The following is a 22,573-nucleotide window of genomic DNA, read 5'->3' as shown; positions in this document are numbered from 1 at the left end:
AACAATGGTATCATAGTGATATAATACATTTGGAGAAGATGATAATGAATCAATGAGCAATTAAGATTACATTTTAAAGAGAAAAAATTAAACGAAACTTTTATTCATTTCATCTTTTTAATTGTGATGAAAAGAAATCATTTGCAATGGTCTGTGACACATCTTATGAAAATTAGTATGTGCTGTGTAGCATATTTATGTGGTCTCCTAAATGTTCAGGAGGACCTAACTGTAAACACAAACAGTGGCCTTAAAGATATTTCTGTCCCAAAGTGTACTTTGATGGTGAGAAGCTGTAAATTCTGAGGTTTCTCTGCAACAGAAACCATACTATATGCAGACACTCCTCCTCCAGTGCTGTGGTCTGCAAGTCTGATTGAAAATAGCTTGAGATGCAGCACAGTATGTGGGGTTCGTGCATCCTACTCATTCCATGTCCTGGGCTGTACTCAAGTCATGTATTGCCATTTCCTGTGAAGCAGAGACAGTCTTAAAACAGCATTAAGTTCAAAGTTACCAGGTCTGATGGGTTCAAAATGATGGTTTGACTGCCTCCACACCATCATGCATGCATACTTAAGCATTTTTATCAATTCCAGTTGCTTAAGTCAGCTTGCCTTCATGAGTTCAGGTGCTTTGTCTGGATCATTTAATTCAGACTAGTGAACCATTTAAACCAGACTTTAGGGTTCATATCTTACATTCAACATGCATACAATCTGCCTTCCTATGTACACTCATACAATGAGATAAACGTAAAATTCAGCATGCTAACACAACAGTGGAGTTGTAGAGACTGTGCTTGTATTCAGTTTAAAAAAACACATAGAAGGAAAGATAAGGGATCCATGTATTTTTTTTCATATAATATTTATTGAATTTCATTTTTAAAACCAAACATTTTCTCTTATCATCACATATATTTTGACTCACTCGAGTCTTCAACTTCCCCCCTCCCCCTAACTGACTTTCTTACATCCTTATTTAATTTCTTTAGCATTTCAAATTCCCCCTATTTACCTCCTTTTATTCTTTATTTATTTTTTTATAATTGTAAACAGGTTTCTACCTCTACTTTGCAAAAAAAAAAGTCAGCCTGTTAGTGTTGTCAAGCATTTACAATGTTCTTTCAAATATAATAAAAATTTACTCCAGTCTTTTTCAAACTAGTCTCGCATTTTCCTGGTCAGTCTTGCCAGTTCTGCATATTCATTCATTTTAGTTTGCCATTCTTCTAATGTTGGTACTTCTTGTTGCTTCCATTACTGGGCTAAAAGAGTTCTCGCAGCCGTTGTGGCATAGAAAAATATATTATAGTCATTCTTGGGAATTTCTTCTCCTATTATACCCAACAAAAAAAGCTTCTGGTTTTTTATGAAATGTATTTTAAAACATTTTTTTAATCTCATTATATATCATGTCCCAGTAAGCTTTAACCTTGGAACAAGTCCACCACATAAAGTCAAAATTCCCTTCTTTTTCTTTACATTTCCAACACATATTATCACTTGTCCTATACATTTTTGCTAATTTAGTTGGTGTCAAATACCATCTATACATCATCTTCATTATATTTTCCTTTAAGGCTGTACATGCAGTGAATTTAATTCCTTTTTCCCATAGCTTTTCCCAAGCCTCTAATTTAATATTATATCCAAAATCCTTAGCCCATTTTATCATAACCATCTTAACCTGTTCATCTTTAGTATGCCATTCTAACAATAGATTATACATCTTTGACAAAATTTTACCTTTACATTCTAACAACTCAGTCTCCAGTTTTGACTTAGTATTTGCAAAGCCATTATTTTTAACATCATCCTTAAAAACATCGTGCAATTGATGATATTCCAACCAATCGGTCAATTTTCCTTTCAACTCTTCAAAAGACTTTAATTTTACCTCATTTTCAACTTCTATTAACAAATCTTTATATGTGGCCCAATTTTTTTCCATATTTTTCTTTTTAACCACTGTAGGGATCTATGTACTTCTAATACCTATGGCATAAGTGATTATAGGATGAGCGGGTTTTCTCCTGCATGGCAAGCTACGCCACCAGATTCTCATTTTTACACAACTGCTTGTCACCCTTTGCAGTCAGTCATCGTAGAGACGAAAAGAAAAGATGGACATGGGGTTGGGATTGGTGTAAGGATAGAAGCACATGGATATTTGCTTTCATCAAACCCAGCATATTTTCAAAGGAAGCTGCGGTCATCAGGTAGCCCAGTCCACAGCCTGGTTAAGCCTATTCAGTCCCACTATTGAACGACTGTTCAGTTGTTCAAACCTGTTCTCAGATCATTTGCTACTGGACTCCAACACTGCTGCATACATATTGGCAAATAGGTAATAGCTGTCGTATGTTGCAGTCCATCAAAATTGTTGGATAGTTAGTAGCTGTAAATTGGGTTCAATCCAGCTCTCCAGGTTTGACTAGATGGTGGCTCGAACCACCCCTGAAAGGGGGCAGAGAAAGAGAGAGAGTGTCATCCTGGTGCTGCAACCCTTTGGTAAAAAATAATTTTGTAATGGGAACAGGAAGATTGAGATGGCAACACAGAACATCATTTGGGTTTTGTTGTGGAAAATAAATGTGCAGCGAATTGGCATCTGGCCACATTTCTTTTAGATGGACTAGCTGGTGGGATTAGACAGACTTAATGTCACGTTTTTCATGGCATGACCGGCCGAGATTTCATGGCAGACCGGGGCTGCTGTTAGCATTAGCCTGCATTAGGCATGTAAGAAGATAAAACGACAGCTTTGTGAGCCATGTACAGTAGAGTCTTTTACGTCTAGCAGAGATCCATGTGCAGAGGTACTTTTACTTATAGCATTAAAGAGCTGATAGTAACTAGCATATCATTAAGTAGCCTTGCCCCGTGTGCACTGTAGTGCTATGATTTTTACTATAGCTGTCTTTGATTTGGCAAATTGCTGTAGAAACTTGCAGTGGACTTTATCTCACAAACAAGCAATACTATATGAAGAAAGAGTGAACATACTGTTTTATATTGAAGAGCTTTTTGTTGATTTTATTGTGGACAGGGTCACTTTAAAATAGGCAATAAAGTTATCCAGTTTTCATGTGCACGTCTTCCTCCTGTTAAGGCAATACAAGGTAGAGCAACAAAAAAATTAATGTACAAAGAAATGCAGTTGCCATGATCATTTGCCTGGGCACTATTTCCGTTCTCCCTGCCCCAAGTAGGATGCAGAATTCTCCACTCTTGTGATGTGTACAGGGAGAGGATATCCGGTTTGGACTGAGAAAGGCCCCTGCTTGAGGCCCCTGATGGCCCCTGTCAATCAGTGCTCTAGTTCACACATAGTACTAAACCGTAGTTAACATTAATTATAGCTAATATTAATTATAATTTAATAAACAATAGTTAAAGATGAGTTGTCTGGCAGATGATCATTTCAACCTTGGCTTATTACATCACAGAGTGGTTAAAAGCCCCAGCAAGAGCAGCTAAGCCTTGAGAACGTTTTTGTTACTCTTTGAATTTTTTTTGCTACTCTTCAAGCACGGCTCTGTAGCAATGACAGTTTCTTAGCTAAGAAGGGGGTCCAGGTTCACACATAATGCTCAGCTATAGTTAATATGAACTAAGGTTTATAAGCTGGTTACGAAACATGATTAACAAACAACCTTTAATCATAGTTAATAAAACATAGCTCAGTTGCTGAGTTAAGTTCACACTAAGCCATGGTTTAATAAGCCATAGTTTAATAAACCATGGTTTTTCATATGTGCAAACCAGACCTACATTAGAGGTGATACTGAGCTAAATGGTCCAATATTCTGACACGGTATAAGGCAGCTTTCTATATTCCTACATTTTTGTACTTGTGCTCTAAATATCAAATGTGAATTGGCCCTTGTTGTATATCCTTGTATCTATAAATGGAACCCCTTTTCAAAACAGCTATTATAAGATTATTATTTTAAAAAATGGCATGAATTTGGCAAACTCTGGTTATTTTACTTGAACAGTATCATAACTAGTAAACTCATTTTTTATTGTCTCAGGCAGAGACAAAAATTAGGAGGAAGAAATTGGGAAGATAGGATGGAAGAAGAGTACAGGGCCCTAGTTCATTGCTACTTCATTTTGTAATTTAATGTACAAGTGCATATATATGCCTGGCTCATAAGTGCTTATATTAGCTTCTTTCTTAATATTTGCTGATGTTGGAAGATGTTAAGCAGAATTGTTTGTTTGTTTATTTGTTTGTTGATATTCTACCTCTCCCACTTCAGGACTCAATAGTTCACGACGTAAATTAAAACAGATACAAGTTTTTTAAAAAAACAAAATAAATATAAATAATAGAATGTTACAATATATGAAACGTGAATATCTCTAAATGAAATATAAATAATAAAATGAAAGCATTATCCTTTGTATATTTGAGGGTTTCTCAAAGCTAAGATGGAGTCAGATTGGCGGCATACACAAAGGAGTCTGCTCTTCCCTCGGAAGAGAGTACATTTAAAATATTGCTATTGCTAGGACTACACTCAAGGTAGCAAATTTTAGTGAGAAGCAAAAGTTCATGAGTCTGAAAATACATGAAACAGTTTGTGTATCGGCAACCAAGTATGCTGAATTGCCTTATTACGCAGAGGGTTCTAATGCCAGTGTTTTGAACTTGTAAATAAGAGCAGAGACACCCAGCCCAGATTAATCATTATGCTTCTCGCCTTTCTTAAGCATTAAGCATTGTTCATATGTCTTTCCTCAGTTACTTAAACGTCAGAGATATTTATATTATTTGTTGGTACTATATTTAGGTTGGCTGTTTCACTTCCCTCCTGAATTTGTTCAAGCCCAGAAATTATATCAACTGCAAGGTAACATTTCATAAAAAGCAAAAGAGACGGACCTGACTTCTCCCTTTCTTTCTTTTTTTTCAGGTGACATTTACGAAGAGGAAATTTGGGTTAATGAAGAAGGCTTACGAGTTGAGTGTTCTCTGTGACTGTGAGATTGCTCTAATAATCTTCAATAGCACCAACAAACTGTTTCAGTACGCCAGCACTGATATGGACAAGGTGTTGCTGAAGTATACAGAGTACAATGAGCCACACGAGAGTCGAACGAATTCAGATATTGTTGAGGTAAGAATACACCTCTTGCAACTCTCCCCACCTATACTTTGCCATGCAAGTTTCATACTGACTTTGTTTCCTTCATGTCAATTACTTGATGACGTTCACCTGAAATTGCTGCATGTGTTTCTTTCTACAACTCACACAACTGTGGAATACAGGACAAAACAATATACTATTTGAGTCGCTGTTTGAGTCCCTTAATTAAAGTTGCTTCCATTTTATATTTATAAAGAAGTCACTTCCATCCAGTGCAGAAACCCTTTCTTACTGTCAAGCATAATAATACAAGCCATCACCTTCTTAAAACAATGGATTGACATTAGAGAGATAGGTAGGTCGCTAGATAGCCATCCAATAGGTTTTCTAATGTGAGTGCAAGTTAAATATCATGTAAAAATCTTACGACGCAAAGTAAACCAGGCCTTTTACACATTTGGCCTTAATGTATTGTTCAGTGTGGTTTGAAATAAATATTTTGTTGATTTGCAAATAACGAAAACGAAAACCCAGAAGAGCATTGATTCCCAAATGCATTGTATTTCTTGTTTGCCGCCATTGATTTACTCTGTAATCTTATGGCAGTACTTTTAAGTAAAGATGTAAACAGATAGGTGAGTCACCCTAACCAGCCTTAACCGTCTTTGAGAAATACTTATTTCAATGTAACGATCTATGAGAGTTTTGCTGCTGATTTCAGTGGAGCCAGAATTTAAGTGCCTGTCTGCTTGGTGGCTTCCTGCACTCTTGGTTTTATGCTTTAATGCAAATCCAAAAGTGCACAAAGCAGTCCCATAAAGAAGAAGAAGTTTGTGCTTTCCTTCCCTGTGATAACCGTACCAACCATGCTGGCTCTTTGGCTGACCAGACACCATGCTTAAGGCTTAGGGAATGCATGGGTAGCACATTGTTTGAAGGTTCAGAGTCTGCTCAGCAATCTGAGTACTAGGGAAGGTAAATGACGTGCGCTCTGGTTTCCGTCACAGTGTTCCGTTCCACAAGAAGCTGTTTAGTCATGCTGGCCATATGACCCAGAAAGCTGTCTGTGGACAAACACCGGCTCCCTCAGCCTGAAGTGAGATGGGCGCTGCACCCCATAGACGCCTTTGACTGGACTTAACTATCCAGGAGTCCTTTACCTTTTACCTTAGCTAATATGCTAGTTCTTCAACCACTCAGCCTGGCCAGTAAATAATATGTGGCAACTATGCTTTGTGACAGGATGTGCAGTAGTGAGTTTGGTGGCCGTGAAGTTGTGGCCGTTCATAGATTTGTGTCAACAAAGGTTTCACGCTCTTTCTACCAAAAAAGCAAAAGCTGCAGGGACACGTTGGCAATCATTTTGGTAGATTCACATGGTTAAGCGATAATCACACAAAAGAGAGACAAAATGCCTTGAGTACTGTTTATTCCATATGGCTTGCTGGCAGCTAAAATAGCTTACTAACTTGAAAGGATGTGATTTTCTATATTCAGACTGAAATACAGAGTGCAGAGGTCACTCTGGATTCAGCACTGTTTCAGGGTCAGAGGAAATAGTTTTGCAGCGTGTGTGAGTGTTTTTTGGGGGGGTAGAATCTTTACATTAGGGAAAAGGAGGGGGGAAACTTCAGTGTAATTATATTGTTTTACTTGATAATTAGCATCACTGTTGCTAGTACAATGAAGCAAGAAAACAAAAGCTGAAGAGGCAGGCAGCTTCACACACAAAAGTAGCTTGAGTACATGTCTTAGTGCAGAATAAAGAATTGCTGTCTTTTAAATATTTAAATGCGCCAGGGAAATGCAAAAAAAGAAAACCCTATCCCACAGAAAACCAGAAATCATCTTCTTCTAAGGTACCCAGCATTGTTTGACATTGATCTCATTCATATATACTGTAATGCTAACCCAAATTGAGCAAACTGTTCTCCCAATAAAATGATATTTATATTTTCATACTACAGGATTTCTTTTTCTTTTTCTTTTTCTTTTTCTTTTTCTTTTTCTTTTTCTTTTTCTTTTTCTTTTTCTTTTTCTTTTTCATCTTTCTTTTTCTTTTTCTCTTCTCATCTCTGTGATTGTTTAACAGACTTTAACACATGGGTAGGCAAACTAAGGCCCGGGTGCCGGATCCAGCTCAATCGCCTTCTAAATCTGGCCTGCGGATGGTCTGGGAATCAGCGTGTTTTTACATGAGTAGAATGTGTCTTTTTATTTAAAATGCATCTCTGGGTTATTTGTGGGGCATAGGAATTCATTTTTATTTATTTTTTCCAAAATATAGTCTGGTCCCCTGCTGAAAAAAATTTCTGACCTCTGCTTTAACAGAATCCATATTGCTTTTTTGCCACATATTGGCATCTGGTATGTGGTTGAGTCTTCTTTACTTCACAGTGATGCTGAGCACATGTGTGGTGATCAGCCTATAAACTAATGTTCTGCTTCTTTCTAAAATGAAGTTTCAATTCTTAGCCTATTCGAACTGAGCAGCTTAGAAGCATGGCCTCGGTCAGAGTAGGATAATTAGATGCAATTTCGCTTGTAAAGTATATATGTGGGAACTGCATGGAGGGATTAGGGAACTAAGTGTGTTTTCAGTTCTCAAGATCCAAATATGACTGCTCCCTACAACACACTCTGGCAATGTGCATCCTTTTATTTTAAAAGCTATTTTATTTATTATTCATCTTCAATGGATTCTGCTGGAGCTAATAACACAGAGTACTTGCTATCAAATGTCAGAGGAAATCTGCAGTGGGACTATGTGCCCTTGACTCCCATGTTTTTCAGAAAATAGAGATTTGATATCCTTTGCTTATCTGACAGGGTTTTCACAGCAAATTCAGGTATTAGACATGGCAGAGCAAAAAATAATCATCACAGATTAACTTTTTGACCTTCTAAATAATAATAGTTATTACTGAAATTGCTAACAAAATCATTCCTCCCACTTAAGAGTGAATCAGAATATACATTTGGAGACTCTGAATGTTGCCCTTACTAGTTTAGACAAAACTATAAAGGCAGGGAACAGACTTTTTTTAAAAAAAAAAAATTACCTATGAAATGAATTTGCTTTGGGACTCTGAAGGCTTCAGCATCTGGTGTGAAATTATGTGGGCTTTTTAATGATTTCAGGATAACATCTTATTACTTAAGGTTTTATTTGTCCATCCCAATCCCCTGGCACCACATTCTCGTTGGTTGTACAGTGGTACCTTGGGTTACAAACGCTTCGGGTTACAAACTCTGCTAACTCGGAAGTAGTACCTCAGGTTGAGAACTTTGCCCCAGGCTTCTTGCCAAGGATGCTGTTTTTGTTCCAAACATTGCAAATTTTGGATAAAATGGATTGCTTCAAGAAGCGGCAGAGAGATATTTCTAGATTTGTCTGGCAGGGCAAGAAGCCTCGAATAAAATGTAAGATATTAACCGATGCTAAAGAAAGAGGTGGATTTGCCCTGCCAGACCTTAAACTTTATTATGAATCGGCCGCGTTTTGCTGGCTGAGAGAATGGCTGCTTCTTGAAAATACTGACGTGTTGGACCTAGAAGGTTTTAACAACGTATTTGGGTGGCATGCATATTTGTGGTATGATAAGATTAAAGCACATAAAGCGTTTAAAAACCATATTGTCAGAAAAGCACTGTTTAATGTCTGGATAAGATATAAGGACTTGCTTGAAAATAAAACCCCAAGGTGGCTGTCACCAATGGAAGCGAAGGCTCAGAAAAAGCTCAATATGGAGGCCAATTGGCCGAAATATTGGGAAATTTTGGAACAAGAGGGAGACAGATTAAAATTGCAGAGTTTTGAAAAACTAAAAAATAGAGAGCGAGATTGGCTCCATTATTACCAAATAATGGAGGCATACAATTTGGATTAAAAAAATGGCTTCCAGGTGGAAAAATCAAAATTGGAAACAGAACTGTTAGATCCCAAAACTAAGAACTTGTCAAGAATGTATAACTTGCTATTGAAATGGAATACTCAGGATGAAACGGTGAAATCAACTATGATCAAATGGGCACAAGATGTAGGACATAATATTATGATGGCTGACTGGGAACAGTTATGGACCACAGGTATGAAGTTTATGGCATGTAATGCCCTAAGAGGGAATATAATGAAAATGATCTACAGGTGGTACATGACACCAGTCAAGCTTGCAAAAATATATCATTTGCCCGATAATTAATGTTGGAAATGTAAAGAGACTGAAGGCACATTTTTCACCTTTGGTGGACATGCCCAAGGATTAAGACATTCTGGGAGATGATTTACAATGAAATGAAAAAGGTATTTAAATATACCTTTCTGAAGAAACCAGAGGCCTTTCTCCTGGGCATGGTCGGCCAATTGGTGCCAAAAAAGGATAGAACTTTTTTTATGTATGCCACAACAGCAGCAAGAATACTCATCACGAAGTATTGGAAAACACAAGATCTACCCACCCGGGAAGAATGGCAGATGAAGGTGATGGACTACATGGAACTGGCGGAAATGACTGGCAGAAATGACCTGGTCCGAGACCAGGGAGAAGAGTTGGTGGAAGAAGATTGGAAGAAATTTAAAGTTTATTTACAGAAACATTGTAAAATTAAGGAATGTTAGAAGGATGTTGGAATGAAATAATGCGGTTTTAGCAGAAATGCTATAAAGGATTAAGGAAAAATAGATTGCTAAATGGTGAAGGAGGGAAAGTAAAGTTACATTATATTAAGATAAAATAGAGGACAAAAACTGGAAAAGATGGAAAGGATTTGCTGAAATAGCTAATTGAACTAGAATACAAAAAAGGGAGGTGTGAGGAGGTCAAGGAAATAAGCAAATGAAAGATAAGTTATGGGAAGATTCATTGTATTTTTTCTTATTTTTCCTTTTTTTCTTGTTTTTTTTATTATTGTGATGTGATGTTTTGTATTTCTTAAATATGCTGTTTTTTAATTTTTTTTCTTTTTGTAACCCTTTAAAATTCAATAAATATTGTTGTTGTTTTTTTAAAAAAGAGAACTTTGCCCCAGGATGAGAAAGGAAATCGCACACTGGCAGTGCGGTGGCAGAGGGAGGCCCCATTAGCGAAAGCGTGCCTCAGGTTAAGAATGGTTTCGGGTTAAGAACGGACTTTGAGGTACCACTGTACTTCGTAACCCGAGGTACCACTGTACTTTTAATGCATTTGCTTAATTGTAGCACTTTAACATCTCTATGACTGCCTCCTCAATTCCCATCCCCTGTTATACAGAGTATTGCAAACCTTTCTCATCCCCTGTACATTGGTATTTCTTGTTTCTTCATTTCCATTCTCTCTCGTCTTTCACATAAATCATTCTTCTCTCTTCCTTCCAGACCATCGCTCACCCTTTTTGTTACCTCCAGCCAATCAATCTTTTATTTCTCTGGTATTCTCACAAAGCTTCACCCTTTCCTGTCCTCGCCAATCCACTCCTTTCTACCAAGTCCATGGCTGCTACTTCATAGTTCAGATTCCCTGCTTCCCTGAAATATTTCATTTCTCTCCCTTCTAAACCTCTGTCTCAGCAGTTCTCTCCTTAATTACACAAACGCAGAGACAAAGACACAACACACAGACATTCCCACATCCCCTTCAAACATTTTGGAAACTCACAACAACTCACTCTACTAAACAGTTTTGCTGCTCCCATACAGTTATCTAGAGATGGGGGAGAAATCCAATTTTTATTTATTTTATTTTTAACGAGAAATTGCCTAATTCACACTTCTCACATCACTGCATGAAATGAAACATAATTATTCAATGAGATACTCACGTCTCTTAATTCTGTGATGCAGTTTGCCAACAACACAATGCTTATCAAAATGGATATATTAGAAGAAAGTATACATAAAAATGCATATATTAATGAAAATAATGTACATTAATACATCATGTTAGGGGGAAATGTGTATATTATGAGTGTGACGTGTGAGCCAGGAAGTTGCCATGTCAAATTCACTTTGGCCATCAATTCACTAAAGTAATTTTCAGCACACTTCAATCTCAGTGCTGCTATGTCCAGTTCTGCAACATGCTGAGAATATAACTGATCCACTGTACAGAGTTGTTGTAAGCATTACTGAGATAATGGTCTAGTTTAGAGGAAACATGCTTGTTCTAAGAAACCATGGTGCCTGAGTGCTGCATCCTCATCCACTGAACTTTAACGGTTCTGTCATGGTTATTAAATTGCAGCTTCCTGGTGTATCCAATCTGGAAAACTGTAGTTTAATCTCTGTCTACAAAGCAGGATTTGAAACCAAGGGATACGGTGGTTCAATAAGCCCTAGAAGTCGTAAATTAAGGCAAAGGGGAGAAAGGAAGAGGCAGTGCTGGATTTAGGGCGATGTGGGTGGTGCTGAGGGGGTTGCAAAATTATAATAAATAAATAAGGAATTATTGTGAAAAATAATAACTATTTAGGGGAGGCACTGAATTTTGTCCTCCACTGTAAGCCCGTTTTATAACCTGTGTAAACTGAGTTCACATTCTGGAATATGCCACATATTTCTTCAGTGTGCAGAGGTTCCTTGACAAACACATAGGAGATAAATAAATCAGTGTAGAAAGGGAAGACAGGAAATTTAAAACCACTGGTGTAGATCGTAATGGATATATGAAGTGTGTAAGATAGCTCAGTGAGTTTACAATCTCATGCTCTCTTTCATGAATGATAATGCATCCATGTTCTATGTATCTGAAATCAAGTCTCACTTATTTCCATGGGATTTGTTGCCAAGTGAGCATGTGCTAAGGCTCATAACTTGCAAAAACTGCAATTTGCTCTTCTTTCTCATTGGCTGTGCCTGACAATGTGGCTGATCTAACTGAGAGTGATTCTTGAACCAAAGGGCAACTCTCTCTCAGCAGCGTGTTCACCATAGTACAGTCATACTTTTTTTTCTTCATGTGTCATGCTGACACTCTCAAAGACTCAGTAGGGTGGTAGTTCTATCCCTGATTATGATGATTGTTAGAATAGAATATATTATTTATACCCCGCCCATCTGGCTGAGTTTCCCCAGCCACTCTGGGAGGCTTCCAACAAAGTATTAAAATACAGTGGTCTAAAAAATAAAAAATAAAATACAGTGGTCTGTTAAACATTAAAAGCTTCCCTAAAGCGGGCTGCCTTCAGATGTCTTCTAAAAGTCTGGTAGTTGTTCTTCTCTTTGGGAGGGCGTTCCACAGGGCGGGTGCCACTACCGAGAAGGCCCTCTGCCTGGTTCCCTGTAACTTGGCTTCTTGCAGTGAGGGAACCGCCAGAAGGCCCTCGGTGCTGGACCTCAGTGTCTGGACAGAATGATGGGGGTGGAGATGCTCCTTCAGGTGATAAATATCATTACTAGTGATAAAGTAGCCCCATGGATCAGTCTCTCACAGGAGACTTGATGTGGCATGACACTCTCTCATCTGCCAGTTAATCTCTGATGAGAGGATATACACAGTAGTGCCATGGGATGGAGCCCTGGAGTCACGCTCATGACACTGGTATTATTGCTGCTTACCTGGATGCAGCTGGGGCAGGGGAGCACAGCAGTAAGGTGGAAGCCACACAGGGTGCCCTGGTGAGACTGCCACAACCTGGGACCTTGCCAGTTCTGTCTGGGTAAGCAGCAGTGACTTTGGTCGCTGCTGGATATACACACTGCTAAGAACTCTTTTTAGCAGCAGTAGATGTAGCTGCTTTTTAGTAAGAATGCTTGGCTGAGTGCATATACCTCTAGCAAAAGTTAACTGCACCGGTGGTGTTGTGTCACTGCCATGAAAAAATCGTTGTATATGTGAGATATAAGCAAAACAAGTTTGTAAATGTGACTGTTGGCACTGGAAAGAGAATCCATATTTTCTGGAGGAATATGAAACCAGTGCCAGTTTACAATGGGCATTTCTTAAGAGGTCTGTTTGCTTTACATTGGGTGATGAATTCCTTCACTGTGAAGTTCAGTTGTTGCTGAAAATTAAAGAGAGATTTTATATAAGCAACAATATATTCTTAACAGACACGAGCTGTTGAGGAGGGGGGGAACCCTCTGGTATAGGACAACACAGGGTTCAATGTCACAACTTCAGTATTCTGAAAAGTTGGCAGCCATTCTGCACTAGCTGCCATTTAGATTGCTTAAAGAGCACATATCCATGTGACTTGCTGCATAAGTGATACATTATGTGTGAAAGAAATGACACCATCCCATTTTGCTGATTGACTTACTACATTTTGTTGCCTCAGACCTTTATTGCAATGGATCCTATAGCATACCTAAGATTAGTTACCTGGTAGGAGGTTATGAATGAGATGAAGGAGGAAGAAATCCCCTCTGTCAATTATTTCTAAAGGTCACAGAGCTAATGACTAGCTGAGAGGTTAATTAGATTCTGAAAGCCTTTTTTAATATCAATTAAGACTTATCTGTATATCCATAGTAAATAAGCACCTCTCACTATTTCAACTTGTGAACCTTTGTTCTCTTGCTCTGAGTGGCCTTGCACATGACAAAAATGCAGTGAAGATATGCTTCTCCATCACATCTGGAACAAAATGGTTGCATCTTCCCTGTACCATGAGATGCACAGAGTCCCAGGAATGTGCACATCTCACTATGCAATGAAGCAAAGTATCTCACCAACACCTCCCCATCCTCTGTGTAGCTGCTATCTGGGTAGGATTCAACTGATGAGTCCCTTTAGTAGAAACCTATGCCATGATTTCTGCTAGCACAAAGGGGCTTCCTCCCCTCACCCCACTCTGCATGGTCCCTGTGCCCTTGAAATTAGCTGAGGGGGATCAGGCCACCCCAGAACAGCTTGTGGGTGCGAGAGCAGGGATTGTTCTCCCTGGCAAGCTATAATGCTTGCACTGACAGAATGATTGTCCTAGTGCCACACTGAATTCCTCCCTAAGGAGTTGATCCAAAGGTTTCCCAGAAAAGGTGAGTTTCATTGAGGCATTGGAGGAGGTGGTTCCAGGTGTAAGGGGCAGCAAAGGAAAGGGGAGCAGGAGACTTTTGCAGAGCTGAGGATGTAGAGTTGGACAAGCAAAGGTCACAGGAAGGGATGTGTCAGGAAATAAGTACAGAGAGATAAGGAGGGGAAAGGCCGGGGGGGTTGAATTTGAGAACAAGAGGTTTGTACAGTATCTGGAAATGGACAGGAAGCTGGTGCAGAGATTTATCACATGGCCAGAGTGACAAGAGAAGTGAATAATTTTGGCACACTATTCTGAATGGATGCAAGTGGGAAAAGGTGAGACAATGGAAGACCAAAGGAAAGAAGACTGCAGTAGTCAAGGCAAGATACAACCAGGATATGGACAAGTGGTTTTGTTGAAGGAATCACTAGGAATGTTTTTAAAGCGAGAAGCAACATGACTTGGCAACTGACTGAATTTGGGAGGCAAAGAAAAATGAACAGGGGGGATAGCTGACATTGTCAATAGATATAAGGAATGGTCGTAGCTCAGAGACAGAACATCTGTCCCACATCTAGTCCCCAGCATCTCCATGTAGGGTGGTGAAAGACCACTGTCCCAAACCCTGGAGAGCCACATGGTCTGACTCAGTCTGACTCGGTATAAGACGGCTTCCTATGTTCCTATGACTTGGCAGAGGTCTGCAAACTTTTTCAGCAGGGGGCCTGTCCACCGTCCCTCAGACCTTGTGGGGGGCCAGACTATATTTTGATGGGGGGGGGGATGAACGAATTCCTATGCCCCACAAATAACCCAGAGATGCATTTTAAATAAAAGCACGCATTCTACTTATGTAAAAACACCAGGCAGGCCCCACAAATAACCCAGAGATGCATTTTTAAAGGACACATTCTACTCATGTAAAATCACGCTGATTCCCGGAGCGTCCACGGGCCGGATTTGGAAAGCGATTGGGACGGATATGGCCCCCGGGCCTTAGTTTGCTTACCCATGACTTGGGCAGTAAACTCAGAACCATTAACTGTGGAACAAAACAACATTCTAACATAATAAGCTTCCAGCAAAGTCACCATATTAGTTTCGTCCTGCAAGAGCAACGAGAATCAATGTGATGAAGTGGATTTTGTTCCAAAGAAAGCTTATGGTGTAATAAATGTGTTCATCTTTAAGGTGCCACAAGGCTCTTGTGTAGATTTTGACTACTGTTAGGCAACCACAGAGACAGTGTAAAAGCTGAAGGGGGGGGCTTTGGAAGCTGCCTTAATTTTTGTGGGAGGGAAAGTAAGTTTATGCAAGCAGCACCCATGCATTTGTCCTAATTTTTCCACTCTCGTTAGTCATCCTATGAGGCAAAAGTTGGATGGGGTGCTTTAAAATTAACAGCATATAAAGAGCAAGGTCTTGAGTCTGCATCATGCTCTGCTCGTTCTGCTTCACAGATAAGTGTTTCTTCTTCAAGGCATAAGATAGCTGGCTCAGGAGCAGGGGGGGAAATCTTGCACATTTGTGTAACATTCTTATAACCTAATAGGTCTACTGTTTTGTTCTGGGTTTTTTCTCTCCACTCCCTCCTAATCTCATCATTGGATAAGGTTCTTTGTTTTTGTAGTCACTGTTTCACATAGTAACAGCTTGTTGTGTTTTGGTCTATTTGCCAGAGGCTAGGTTTATTTTTAAATCCTTGAACTTTTGCGTTTTCTTTTTTTCCAAGATTGGAAGCAGCTGAAATGCCTAGAGTTACAGGTTGAAAAGCTTGCTTTACAATATGAGAAAAAGGAAGCTCCGATTTCCCCCTCCCCCCTTTTGTGCTGCTTTGCTCCTTCTTCTTTTTTTAATTTTTCCTAACAAATGTCTCTAACTGGTAGTTGCCTAAAAATAGAAAACCACCTAGCTAAAAATAGGTTTGCTCTCAGTCTTGCCAAGGAAAATGGAGAGGAATGGGGCGTGGACTTGGAGGCTGAGTAATCCAGCTCTATTCATTCAGAGATCCCTTTGAGAATGCAGGCCGATGATAAAGTGCCCTCCGAAAAGGGGGGGGGGGGAGCCACAGGCCTCACTTGCTCTCTTCAGACTGCTAGGTGCCAATAAACATTTTAGCCCAAGGATATATTTTTTTCTCAGAGTCGTAAACATTTTATGAAAGACAAGGCTTTGTTTCACAGAAGCTAACTTGCTGTCAAAAATAGCTGGCTTTTCCTAAAGCCTTCCTCCGTCTCCCCTTCAGCCCTGGTCCCGCTTTCCTCAGAGTTAAAAAATATTTTTTTAAAAAAAAGGGTTTCTCAGATACATACTGCCAGTGTGTGCAACTGAGATACAACCTAACATTTTATAAATTTAATAACTCGTTGACGCTGGGATACGTGCGGGCCTTGCTTTCAACACTTGCCCAAGTGAGAGAAATGGCATTTCTTTTTTTTTGAGTTTTAAATTGGTGGGTTGCTATAATTTCCTAATTAACTCTTGCATCGCCTCAGAGTGGTTCAGTGTTCAAAATCCAGGAGCTAAGGGATCTGTTTATAAAGTAGCATTAAATGAAGGAACTGGAATAAAAAGTATTCTTTTAATCTGAGGGACCAGTAGGCACCTCTATACCATATTTAGGCAGATTCCTTATCCTGCTCGCATTTATTTTGGGTTCTTCCGCAAAGAACCAGAACTTTGGGGTGTATGTATGTAAAAAGCTCTTGGTTTAGAAACATGTTAGTTCTGATAACGCAAAACACTTGGTTCTGATAACACAAAATCAATACCCTATTGATTCACATACAGTGTGGGAGAGACATTAATAAATAAGTCAAGGTTTGGAGGGTGGATTGAGAAGGAGGCATTTTATGTTATGAGTGGACCTTGATTTTCCTTTCCTTTCCTTTTTTACTTACACAGAGCACTAGCAGAAATCTTAAAGCTGCAGCATGCTTTCAAACGGCTTTCCTTGAGCTTTTGTTTTTGGAGTACTTTTAATTAAAAGTAATCTTGACAAATATACCAGCTGGGTGTGTAGAAATGTCAGCAGAGTTCAGGAGGTTACATGGGACTGTGTATTATTATGCGCAGTTCCTGTAAATGCGGCTGGTGATAAGACTCTGAAGACAAAGGACAATAATTGATGAGAGGGGACTTAAATCACCCCAGAAGAATCAGAGCCCTTGTATCTATACAAATTAACTCTCTTAGTCGCTTTCCTGCTTATGAGGAATTTTGTCATTGCATGTTGCAACCCTCCCTCATTCCCCCCCCCCAGCTACTGCTTTTTGTGATGGAGGCGAGGCAGACCACAAGTGACCTCTTTATGCAGTAAACAGGGTGTGATTGTGTCTGTGTGGTGTATTAGTAATTACCAAGACTGAATTCCCATATTGAATCTTAACTGCTTGCATGGAAAAATAGGACACACAACCTTGTGCAACTATTTCCAACCTAGATAGTGATCTCCTTATTGCTGTGTTGCAGAGACAACTTTTTTTTAGCAGCAAATTCATTTTTCTATGTTTTATCATTAAGACATTATTGTTATGCATGATAGATGCAAATCTTGTTTATGTGAAATTTGTTTATAGGTACTATTCAACAGATGCTTAGAAGTGCCACATCGTGTGTGTGTGTGTGTGTGTGTGTGTGTGTGTGTGTGTATTAACCACGTACTGTAACCAAGGTTTGTTCTTGGTTTATGGCTTGTGGTTTGAACAGGCAAGCTAAACGACGAGTCCAAGTTCGCACACCATGCTAAGCTAACCCGTGGCTTAGCTCGGTGTTGTGCAACAGCAACAGCAGTCAGGGAGGAATGAGACAGCTATGAAAACTAGGCCACTGAGTGTTAACGTAATCTCCGAAGATTTTTGTTTGTTTGTTTCTGGTATATAGTCTGGTAGCCAAACCCCACAGTGGCCTGATGCAGGTGAGGTGCTGACAACATTGCCCAGTTACTGTATTTTTTGCTCTATAAGACTCACTTTTCCCCTCCTAAAAAGTAAGGGGAAATGTGTGTGCGTCTTATGGAGCGAATGCAGGCTGCGCAGCTATCCCAGAAGCCAGAACAGCAAGAGGGATTGCTGCTTTCACTGCGTAGCGATCCCTCTTGCTGTTCTGGCTTCTGGGATTCAGAATATTTTTTTTCTTGTTTTCCTCCTCCAAAAAACAGGTGCGTCTTATGGTCTGGTGCGTCTTATAGAGCGAAAAATATGGTATTTGCTCCTCTCCTCCACTCTCAGATGGGTATCTGTGGTTTAATGTTATGACACTAACTCTTATTAGCCAAAACTTTGCTGCAGATGTAATACAAACCATAGAGGAGTTTGTATGAAAGCTTAAGCATTCTCAGCAAAACTTCTAAACTTTTAAAGTAAATTTTTCTGGAAGTTTATAATTTATTTTTCAACACTAAGATATCTTGGTTGTAATAAGCCTGGTTTCGGCTCATTAAGATATAGAACGTGCCATTTTGGGTTGGATCAAAAGCACAGGGAACTGAAGAGTGGCTGTCCTTTGATTTATTTGTTTATTGGAAAAATCCTAACCTTCTCTTTCATAAAATGCAACAGGGAAGCTTACAAGTATAAAATGCAACAAAATTAGCCCATAAATATCTATAAAACGTAACTAAAAGCATCAGCAATGTGGCTAAACAGATGGGATAACAGGTAATTCTCTACAGCAACCTGCAGATATTAGGAGGGCAGAGAGAACTTATCAGACTGCAGTTGTTGGGAGTAGTGCAGGTGGGAAGGGACAGGCTGGTGGGAGCCATGTCAGTTAAGAACTCGGCCCAGGGCTTAATTTTGAAGACCTGAGCAGACAGAGTTGACATGTTTCCAGGTTTTTCTCTCCAACCATGAGGGCCAGTGTCTTAACATTTTTAAAATGAGGAAGGGGGCAGCTGTTAAAACAGAGTCCTGGCCGTTGTGCAACTATATCCACAAGAAGTGGCAGAATGCTTCACTGTTTTTCTTCAAATGTAGCCACCTTCATAGTTTTCCTAAATTCAGAGTGAATAACTTGCTCTTGACTTAAGATCCTCTCCTTCATTTTTTATACTTTTGGCAAAAAAACTTGGTTAAACTTCAAAATATGCTGACTTCCCCCTTTGTTACAGTAAACAAATGTTAATTATTTATCTGTGTTCTGCATAATTTGCATCCATACTTTATGAATTAAGTAGATGTTATTGATTAGACTCCATTTGCCTTCTGAGAGGTCTCTAAATGTATGGCATGGGTTTACCTAAAGCTCAAGATGAAATTAACACAAATTATTAAATTCATAGTTATGTAAAAATTTCAGTTACATTTGCTTTATTAACCCAGATACTTAATAATCATAGGGTCAATGATTCACTGTGAACTATGTTCAGAATAAACAATTCTAAATTATTATTAATGCTTATGTATTAATTGTTCAATGCTGTTTAAATATACAATAATGATTTGTATCCAGATGCTTTATCATTTCAGCAGATCAGCCTAGATCTTCTTCTTTTATGCTTAGAAATTAATGACCAAGTAAATGTACCAGTAAAAGAAGTCTGCCCAACTTTATTTTGAATAATTTAATGTCTTTGCAATAGAAGCTGGCATTAAGGGTGAAAATCTTTGATGTATTGGATATGCATGCATTATAAAAGTCTCAAACCTACTTATTTACATCATCCTGTGCAACCTATAGACAACTATAATTACATTTTATAGAGCTCTATTATATATAAAAAAGTGCATGCACTTTACGTTAGGGTTGTTAAAGCATGAGTTTATTTCTTTGATCAAGCATTACACCACAGAGGCTGTTCAAAGGAAGTAAATTATAGAATAGTCGATAAGAGTATTTTAAACAACATGCAGCTGCTATAGATTGACTCAAAGGAGATCAAAATCTTGACGGAGAAGCAATTCCTAATGGATTGTGTGCTGTGTGTAGGGGGGGAGAGAGAGAGAGAAATTTCACTGCCACAATAGGACCATATGTAGAATATGACCGAACGTAAAAAGCACATAATGTATGCTTCCAATGCCTGTAATTGAGGGACTTGATATTGGTTATTACATGGTTTTAGTGTGTTCAAACTCGTATCAGCAAAATCGCAGCTCCACTCTCTTGCCCCCTCCCCAATCCCCACCAGTTAAAAAATGTGACTGCTAACCTACACATTTTATATTTTTATTTTAATGATATATGAACATGACATTGATTCCTAAAATGTATATTTCCTGGAACACACCTACTGAACAACTTCCATCCCACCCTGCAAGGCTTTTTATTGCCATTGTGGCTTCCTTTCATGTGGTATCTTTGGTTCCTTCTCTTCTGCTCCAAAGCAGCAGGATGCTGTTGGGGTGGTGGTGGTTATATTACATGGTTCTTTGATTCCATAAGACAGGAAAAATCATGTCATGGGATGTCCCAATCCAGTGCTGTAAAAATCATGCAGACACAGTAAGACTACTCATGTCTTTTATCTCTCTGGTTGCTTTTTGGATTCTGTGGGTCATTTCTGCATCTGTGTGTATATGTGCATATGATGTGCAGCTACCTTGCAGCGCAGTGTCAATCCACTCATGTTGTTTGGATGTTGTGCATTAATACTATCTGGATCCACAGTTAGCCTAGTATGTGATGAAAGAGGGCTATGGAGTTATGTAGAGAAGGCAGAAATATGAAGGATGCCTATTGGCAGGGCATGCTATGTACTCATACAGTAGGTGTCTGCATGTTACATTCTACAAGTGTACACAAAACATTGAGCTGTACAAATCAACAAGTGTGCACTCTTTCGCACAAGTGCATATGTGTAGAGATAGCTTGTACCTGTATTCATCATAATGTGTGAACAAAGCTATAGGTAAGAAAAGACAGGGAAGGGGGTTTTGGAGAAGCAAGGGCAACATTCCAGGGAGCATTGCCTATCTCTATCCCTTACAAGCAGACAGGATTTTCAACTATTTTCCCCAGCATGAAGTGGGGGCAGAGAGAGAGAAGATCAGAGGATATTTAAGTTGCTGCAGACTGTTAGATATTAATGGCAGAGGAGTAAAGTGGCTGTCAAGAGAAGGTAAGGAGAAAGCAGAGACAGCTGCAATTAATGTGAATGAAAATGAGGTGCGTAATGGCAGCCTTTGTAGGTCTGTATAGAGTTAAGGCAGACTTTAGACATGGATCTTAAAAACAGAGATTCAATTTTTTACTCAGCTATGGGCTCCTTGCGTGACTTTAGCCATTCATTAACTCTCTCTCAGCCCCAGTTTCCATTTTGTGAAACAAAAGTATATCTGCAGATGCTTAACTGTGGTCAGTCCCTTCAGTAGACAGTGACATTGTTAGTCTCGGAAAAAACAACCCCATATTTGCGTCAAAACACCAGCCTTCTTGCTGTTGATGTATCGCTAAAATAACAGCTTCCATAAGGAGCATCCAGTACTCACTATGTTTGTTGTATGTTGGCTTGCAAGATACACAGTACTCTTCCTCAGTTCAAGAAAAATTATTTTCTGAAGCTTTGTCTAGGGATTTAAAAGGTGTTTCTCTATTTCCTTCTCTCCAGATGTCTCCATTTATAGCTTCTAAATGTTGTCAGGTATAAATGGTTTCACCTAATTGTCTTCATTAGCAGAGGCCTTGAACTGTCAGCCCCCCTGCAGATAACAAGATTTGACAGTTCTGACTAGAGCTGCACTTCCTGAACCAATAGTACAAAGTACAAGTAGCTGAGAAGTCTTACTAGCAGGGCTGTGCAATCCCCTTACTCCATAACAACACACTACACTACATGACAAAGGATCCCATTTTACTTTTGCATTGCATATAATGTATTTTCTGAACAGTCACAATTTCATGGTGTGTCCTGAGCTTTAGTTTTTGAGAGAGGAGAAAGATCTGTCCCCATCCAAAATATATACACCATTCATAATTTTATAAAGTTCTGTCATGACTCCCCATAGTCTTCTTTTTTCTAAGCGAAAAAACCTCAGAGGCTTCACCCTTCTTTCGTAGGAAGGTAATTCAACCCCTTCATCATTTTGGTGGTGCTTTTCCAATGCTGGGATAACACTTTTCACATGGGGCAACAAGTATTTTGAATGTGGGTGCACCACTGAAAGGCATTATTATTTTCATGCCTTCCCTTATGCTTTGTTTTCCTTTTTAAATATTGCAGTATATTTAGCTGATTTTGTTGGATGAAATAGGAATTCCCTGGACAATATTGGAGCTTGGAGTTCAGTCCACAGAAAACTGTGCTCCCGCGACAACTCCTTGTCTGCTTACATACTTTGCAAGTGGGGCTTCCTTTCAGTGCTGATCAGCTGATTGGAAAAGAATGGAACCTCTCTTGGGATTGGCTGCAGCAGGGAGTTCCCTGTCAGAAACTCCCTATTGCGGCTGGGGGGGATGTGGAATCTCACTTTCTATGTTTGGAGCAAGTGGTTTGGATTCAAGCTGCTTCTTCCAAATGGAATATTTTTATCTCTGCAAACGTTGCAGCTGCTTCCTCTGCTGAGGGGGAAATACTCTGTTTGGACTTCAAACGTAGCA

At 39.2% G+C, this 22,573-nt stretch overlaps 1 protein-coding gene across 15 annotated transcripts in view; it reads left to right on the top strand.

Annotated features, from left to right (window-relative positions):
* Window positions 1-22,573, top strand: part of MEF2C (myocyte enhancer factor 2C) — a 174,509-nt gene that overhangs the window by 89,396 nt on the left and 62,540 nt on the right. For all 15 annotated transcript variants that reach the window (XM_080972853.1, XM_080972852.1, XM_080972861.1 and 12 more), the window contains one exon: window positions 4,931-5,134. In XM_080972853.1, coding sequence (XP_080828979.1) covers window positions 4,931-5,134 — 204 coding nt within the window. The remainder of the gene's footprint in view (window positions 1-4,930; window positions 5,135-22,573) is intronic.

The sequence above is a fragment of the Podarcis pityusensis genome, assembly GCF_964106645.2.
Source record: "Podarcis pityusensis genome assembly, chromosome: 11".
NCBI lineage: Eukaryota > Metazoa > Chordata > Lepidosauria > Squamata > Lacertidae > Podarcis > Podarcis pityusensis.
The sequence above is the reverse complement of the archived record's forward strand: the minus strand, read 5'-3'. Positions and strand labels throughout refer to the sequence as shown.